Below are 7,663 nucleotides of genomic sequence, written 5' to 3'. Positions count from 1 at the left end.
CCCACTTCTAGCGCACTCCCTTGAAAGAGGCCTGGTTGCTGCTCTGCCACAAAGGGAACTGGTAGAAAGACAAAAAGGCAGAGTGCTGTAACTGATAAACAGGGTTACCTAGAAGCCATCAGGACTTTGAAGTTCTCCAAGAGAGGAGGAATCTGACTCAGAGACTGGTGAGGACTGGGTGGCTTTTCTTTAACAATCTCTTCCCTTGAGAGGGCTCCAAAGGGTGCACGAGGACATTTGGCCGCGCCTCCGCGCCATCTACGGGACCAACCCAACCCCAACTCCTCATCAGCACAGACCAGGAGATTGGGTCTACATCAGAAGGCACTGCTGGGAGACCCTAGAGCCACGTTGGAAGGGTCCCTACACTGTGGTGCTGAAGACCCCCACCGCTCTCAAGGTAGACGGCGTCACGACCTGGGTCCATCTGGAAAGACTTCATCACCAAATGGAGCATCGATCGATCGAGATCAACGCAACCCGCTCAAGCTCAAGCTACGGAGTGCTTGATCTGCCTGATGCCGGTAACATGGCTCGCGATCACTCCTGTCACCAGGAGCCCCCACAATACTGTGTAATACACTTAGATGATGCCTGCATCTTCATGGACATGGCTCCAAAGAGACAAGGACCATTTATAGGATCACATGTTTAGTGGTAGATTTGGCTACCTGAAGCGGCCATGATGCCAATATTATGTTTCATTGTATTGATATGTTATATTAACCTTTGATTCTTTTGCAGGTTTGAATGTATGTTGGCTGTCCTGGAAGGGAGGTGTGTGGGGTGACCCCCAAAAGTAAAGGGTGTCTAGCTGCCAAGAGGACAAGTGCCCAACTGGACAGGGAAGGGTGCCCATCAGGTTTTGGTCTCTGTTGAGAGACAGCTAACAGTTGACAGCCTGTAATACTGTCTTGCAGGCCTGAGTCACCATGCCCATGTCAGGGGTAGTAAAGCTGGAAAAAGCCTGTTTAGAATAGAAAGTCTGAGGCATGGACCAACAATTACTGTTTTGTTTTAAATCCATGAAAAGAAATTGGCAAGGAAAGTCAGAAAATCTTAGAGTAAATCAGTATGTTTTTCTCCTTATTGTAATTCCTCCGAAATCTGGCAATGCTAAGTAAGTACGTTTCTTTGCATAGATTCAGTAAGACTGGTTCCTAATAGTGGTTTTATTAACGGAAAACTTTGACTGGAGTATCATGTTTTGAAGAGCCCTATCTGAGCTCTAAAGACTTGAAGCCACTAAGAATGCCACGAAGAAAGCCTGGTATCCTGCCTGGGAGCCCTGAAGATGGCTGGCGCTGGAGCGTCAGGCCCATGCCCTACCATCACTGGCGGTTGGTAAGAGTAGAAGGGGAGCAGTAAAGATGCCTCTGCATCCCTGCAGAACCCCCACACACTCTGGGCCACAACAAGTAGGAGGGCTACTGAGATGGGCCTTAAAGCCTGGAGCGTGGGCTCAGGTGGAGTTGCTACAGGTGAGGGATTCACCTAACTCAGCAGATACTGCAGGCAGGCCTGATGGCAGCTGGATGGCTTGGCTTCCTGGTCCTATGGGGCACATTAAGGTTCAACCCTGAAATTCCAGCAAAGGTAGTCAGTTACCATTCTTGTTGTGTTTATGCAAACATCAGGACAGTAAATAAATTAATCTTGATTTGGCTTTTTAATAGCCATGGAGGAATTTTAAGAAGAAAAATCCTATTTCAATAGAAGTTGTTAAAGCTAAAATGGTTTCTTTCCCTTCCACCGGACCATTTGTTAAGTGTATAAAATAGTTCAGTTGATAGTTCTGTGTGCTCACTACGGGCCCCTAGCGATGGTGAAATAAAAGTGCAGTCCGTCTCATGATTGAGCCGGAAGTTCCAAGACAAGGGGGGAATGAAAGGGCGAGGGCTATGCCCTCCATCTTACCCTGGATCCTCCATGTTGGGGCAGAGGCCATGTGCTCAGAAGAGTGCCTTCTTCCCAGAAGCCCAGGCCCCTGCTGGCCACGCCCGGGATTTCTTTGAACTAACCAATGACAAGCAAGGGATGTGTGCGCCATAGAGATGACCACATCCTGTGTAACAAGACCCGACTTGTGCCTGGCCAATCGGCAGGGCCCACAGTCAGCTCCCCTCCCCTCACTATTAAAGCCCTGATTTTCTCATGGGTGGCACTCGGTTTCCAGTCGCTGCGTCGACTGGAGGCCCGGGCCGGGTTAGCTAACTCAATAAAGGACCTTCTGCTTTTGCATCGGACTGGCTCCCTGGCGTGGTTTCTTAGGGATCTTGAATTCTGGGCATAACACTGCACACCCCTTACTGGGGATGTGCCCGCAACCTAGGTACATGCCCTTGACCAGAATCAAATCTGGGACCCTTGAGTCTGCAGGCTGACTCTATCCACTGAGCCAAACTGGTTAAGACCCCATTCTGATTTTTAAGGAGAGCTATAGTCTCTACTACAAAGAACCACACATGCAGGCTCATGGTGAACTTCCTGGGACAGCAATGCAGCCTGGAGGATGTGAATGTGACCTTCAAGAATTACAAAACCTGGAAAAAAAGGTACTTGCATTCCTTGAAGAAATTGGTTTTCTAAATCTCTCTAAGAAGTTGGACTTTATTAGATCTTTTGAAGCAAGGAGACAAATAAGTGCATATTTTCTCCAGCACATGGGGTTACCCAGACTTGAATCTTAATCTAGCAAAGCTTGGACCCCAAGGGTCTTCATCTCCTGTGCTCATCCTCTGTTCCGGGAGAAGGCTGGCAAGCGTGGCCCTGCATTGATGTTGTGGTGCCCATTTTCCACTATCTGCTCCTCAGCAACATGGCCCCCAACTTCTCCCCAGAATGCTTTCTCCTCCTCCCAGAGGGCATTCTCTTCCTCCCAGAGGGACTTTTTATCCTCCCACAGGGCCTTCTCCTCTTCAAGAAGAGCTCTCTCCTCTACCCACAGAGCCTTTTCCTCCTCCCACAGCGCCCTGTCCTCCTGAAGAAGATTCTGGTCTCTTTCCCATAAAGCATTGTCCTCTTTCCAGAAAGCCTTATCTTCCTTCCAGAAGATACGGTACTTTTTCCAAAAGGTTTTCTCTTCTTCCCGGAAGGATTTTTCCATTTCCCAGAAGGCTTTTTCCTCTTCCCAGAAGGTTTTCTCCTCTTCCCAGAAAGGTCTCTCTTCTTCCCAAAAGCCCAAGATCTGGCCCTGGAAAGCACGGATCTTGCCTTGGAAATTCCACATCTCTTCCCTGAAGTCTTCTATTTTCTCACGGAAAATTTTTATCTCTTCCCGAAAAGCCTTTTCTTTCTGTAGCTTATGAATTAGTTTCTTCTGACGGATGTTGGGCAAGGACACCACCAGTGACCGGAAACAAGTAAGCCCCATCCATCTACACACCTTGAAGAGAAACATCTTCCTACTCAGCCAGAATGGTGGGTTGGCCATGATGGATCGCAGGCCATTGGCCAAGTCCAGGTAAGCTGGTCAAACCCTGTGGGGGAACCAGAAAGAACATGTTCATGAGTATCACATTCCAGAGGACAAGCCGTTGGGTCTGAACCATTTGCTCTGGGAAAAGTCAACCATTTCTTTCTGTGTCCCCTTTGGTATAAACACATGCTTGGTTGTCATGAATTTGGGCTGAAGAGGTTGTCAATATATTCAAGCTCCAGGCTGCTAAAAATCATAGCATCTCAGTCAACAAGGACAGTGGTTCTCAACAAGGAAAGGAAAGGAAAGGAAAGGAAAGGAAAGGAAAGGAAAGGAAAGGAAAGGAAAGGAAAGGAAAGGAAAGGAGAGAAGGGAAAGATTGAAAGATCTCCAAACATTGCCATATATCTGACAGATCAGATATCGGACTACCCCCAAAATTCAGATATCTACAAAGGTGGGTCAAGGGATGAGAAAAAGGACTGAACGTAAGAAAGTGATCAGAGTACCGGGGAGAGAAAGGGTGCATACACATGGTAAGCACATTCATTTCCATTTTGAACTTCCTGGAAGCAGCTGCCAGGGTCTGACCCCACTCTGCAGGCCTCACCAAGCACCACACTGTGGAGCAACAGGCATCCCTTCAGGAGGTTACTGGGGTTTCTCCTTTTTCTATTTTCTGACTTAGGAGCAGGGAGTAGCAGAGAAGGAAGAACACATAGCTGGTGTGTGTGTGTGTGTGTGTGTGTGCGTGTGTGTGTGTGTGTGTGTGTGTGTGTGTGGTGGAGAGATGATGACTACACTATGGGCAGCTGGTGGCTCTATCATCCATCCAATCATATACACCAGAACCTGGAGCTCATCCTTGACATCTTCCTCCCCGTTATCAGACTTTTAATTAATTATCTAGCCCTGCCAATTAAGATCCCTAACGATTCTTGAAACCACACCCCCTCCTCCATCCCCTTGACCACAGTCAGTTCAGGCCAGGATTCTGACTGGTCTCTCTGGTACTGATTTTACCCTCCCATCCTCCCCAACACTGTAGCCCAGAGGTGCTTCTAAACATTGTCCCATCACATTACAGCTGCTCATAAACCTTCTAAAACCCCATAGCCCAAATATCAAATGCCTTAGTAGACCCTCTGCAACCTGATTCCCGATTGTCTCTCTTTACCTACCCAGCTCCAGATCTAAGATTCAGTAATAATGAGCTACATTCAGCTCTCTGGATGTAACCCGCGGTTTTCTGTCTCCACACCAGGGCACGTGCTATGTCCTCTGTAGGGATGACCTTTTCCTGTCATTATGGGCTTGAGTTCCTGCTTTTCCTTTCCCTCTGAAAGCTACCTGGGCCCTCCAAAGTTTACCACCACCCCTTCAATGCTACCTGTGTCTACACACACACACACACACACACACACACACACACACACACACACTTGCATTTGTATCAAGCACTGGACCTATTGATAACAACAATTTTTAGCAACTTGGTCACTACTTTTGAATGAAACTCTCTCTCATACAACCCTATTGCTGAAGAAAAATATACAGAGAACCACACTAAAAAGCCAATTTTAAAACACTGAAAGTTATTACAAAGAAATAAAACTATATATTTTCAAAAAGTGAAAGATTTACAAAAGTCCCTGTACATGTGTGAGCCCTGTCCATCTCCAATTTGCAAAGAAACATTTGTGCACGTTTCTGATTTTCTTCTGAAGTATTTCCTGGACATGTCCCAACACTGAAAGTAATCACCTTCAAATTACACTAAAGCTTTCGTACTCCGTGAGCAATGTTTGCACAACCTAGAGAACTCACTGAAACTTCAAGTTTCATAAATTCCTTTTTCCTTTTTGTCATAGACACCAACGATTGCCCTATTCTACACTTCACACTGCCCACTGTATCCCAAGCTGTTATGTTCAGGCTCTCTTCATGGCCTCACCCCATCTGCAGGTCTAGCACCAGCCACTGCTCTTACTGGGCTTTCCAATTAGGGCTGCTCTCTACAAAGAACAGAGTGGCTGCATTGATGATGAGGAGAGAACCACAGAACTCAGTGGGGAAGTCATTTGGGGACAGCTGTCACTTGAGAATAGAGAAAACTATGAATTGTAAGTCAGTGAGCACTAAAGGATCACTCTAAATGATTTTCCCCCTGAAACTAACACCCTGCATGGGCAACAGTGGGAGAAATCTACTTATGGCACTTGTTGAGTAAATGTGTGATAGAAATGTCAGTTAAATTCTCAGGTGCTCCCCCTGTTCCTGGAGGATCTGGATTTCTATTTGTGGAGAAAACAGAGACCCATGGCTGTTTCCCGTCCCCCAGCTTCTAGTTCACCCTCGTGGCAGCCACATCCATTTTCATTTTTATTTTTTAATATATTTTATTGATTTTTTTACAGAGAGGAAGGGAGAGGGATAGAGAGTTAGAAACATCGATGAGAGAGAAACATCCATCAGCTGCCTCCTGCACACCCCCTACTGGGGATGTGCCCGCAACCCAGGTACATGCCCTTGACCGGAATCGAACCCGGGACCTTTCAGTCCGCAGGCCAACGCTCTATCTGCTGAGCCAAACCGGTTAAGGCCACATCCATTTTCAATGCCCTCTTCTAGGCTCCTTGGCCAGGCCAGATCTCTCTCTCTCTCTGTCTCTGTCTCTCTCTCTCTCTTCTTTCTGGCCTCTCAGCACAAGTGTCTCTTTTCTTAAAAACAACCAACCAACCAACCAGTAACAGTCTCTAACTTTCTCTACCTATTTGCCCTTTCCTTCTTGAACAGTTTATCAAAGAGCAATTGATGGTCACTGTTACCACTTTGAATTGCATTTGCACCCACATCCTGTAGCAATCTGTCCTTTGCCTCCTTGCTCCACTGAAATTGTTCTTGTTAAGATCAGCAGTGACCTGCTAGTTGCTTAGTTTTCATCCTCAGTGACCTCTTGGCAGCATTTGACAATATCTGACATGAATCCTTTTTGAAATCCCTTCCCCTTTGACTTGTATAACACCAGGCTATCCTGTTCTCCTCCTACCTCCCTGACTGCTCTGTCTGTCTGTCTGTGGACTCCTTTCCCACCAGAATATACTTTATCCAGTGAAAAAATTGGATAGGTTGAGTGCCTAGCACAATGCCTGGCACATAGTAAGTGCTCAACCAATAGAAAATAAGAAATATTACAATTGCTATTTTGTGTCATTTTAAATCTTAAGGTGGCATGCCAGAACAATTATCTGCCCCTACAAACCAGGTTAGCCTTATATTTCAGCCACCACGCCTGGAATTCCTCAAGCATGAAAGTTTTCCTCACTTCCATTTCATGCTGTTCTCAATGGATAGATTTGCCTAAATCCACTTCACATCACCTAACTAAGACTCAGATAAGGAGCAACATTTTCTAGATAGCCTCTCCCAATCTTCCCCAAGTTCATACTTCTCCTGCCCCATTAGGGACACTCTATGCCCAGCATCTAGCACAATATCTGGCACATAATAGGTGTTCAGTAAATGTCAGCTGAACAAATGGCAGTCTCCTGGGTTAGAATGTCAGAAAAAAATTCATCTCTAAGTTTTTCTCATTACCACTGAAATTATCTTTGAGAAGGAGATAAAAATAAGAACAATATAAAATCTGTAGTTGTGTATTTATATATAAAGTACAATATAAAATGGTAAATTTGTATCTATATATATCTAAAATCAAGAATAAAAAAATTATTAATCTCCAATGTTATACTTCAAAAATAGAAACTTATTTTAAGGAAAATGTTATATGTTATTCTATTCTTAGAACCAATATTCAATCTAAAGCCAACAGTTACTTACTGCTTAGCTGTTTGCCAGCTGGGCAAACCCTGTAGCCCTCAGAGGGCAGGCAGCCATTGTTGTGTCAGATCCTTAGTGATGTCGTTTTCACAGACGCCCCTAGCGATGTTTGCAAGGGTCCCTCTGTCCCCTCTCAGTCTTGACTCACAGGGTGGAGAGGACCAAGACGGGGTCCCCAGTAAGAGTCTTTAAGGAGTGGAGAGAAAACTAGAAAGTTTGAAAGATTTCTCCATTATCCATCCCAACTTCACCTTTAGGGTAGCACTGATGATGATACACAAATGATTGTTACATCACCATTCTATCTGGATTGTGACCAGGAACAGACTTCTGGGAAATCATGCTTCAGTGGTAGAAGGAATGAGTCACTTCTCATGCTGCTTTCAATATTCCCTCTTTGTCTTT

General features: G+C 45.5%; 1 protein-coding gene across 1 annotated transcript; it reads right to left on the bottom strand.

Moving 5' to 3' along the window:
- Positions 1-2,731: 2,731 nt before the first annotated feature.
- CCDC70 (coiled-coil domain containing 70) lies at positions 2,732-7,315 on the bottom strand (the record flags this gene model as incomplete). The annotated part of the gene is made up of 2 exons (XM_081083909.1): positions 7,259-7,315; positions 2,732-3,479 (listed from the first exon to the last, which is right to left on the bottom strand). The coding sequence occupies exon 2, from the start codon at positions 3,431-3,433 to the stop codon at positions 2,732-2,734; it is 702 nt and encodes a 233-aa protein (XP_080940035.1). The 5' UTR covers positions 3,434-3,479; positions 7,259-7,315.
- Positions 7,316-7,663: the final 348 nt, after the last annotated feature.

Source organism: Myotis nattereri (genome assembly GCF_964212035.1).
Source record: "Myotis nattereri genome assembly, chromosome: 2".
NCBI lineage: Eukaryota > Metazoa > Chordata > Mammalia > Chiroptera > Vespertilionidae > Myotis > Myotis nattereri.
Note: the sequence above shows the minus strand (reverse complement) of the source record. Positions and strands in the feature narration are given on the sequence as shown.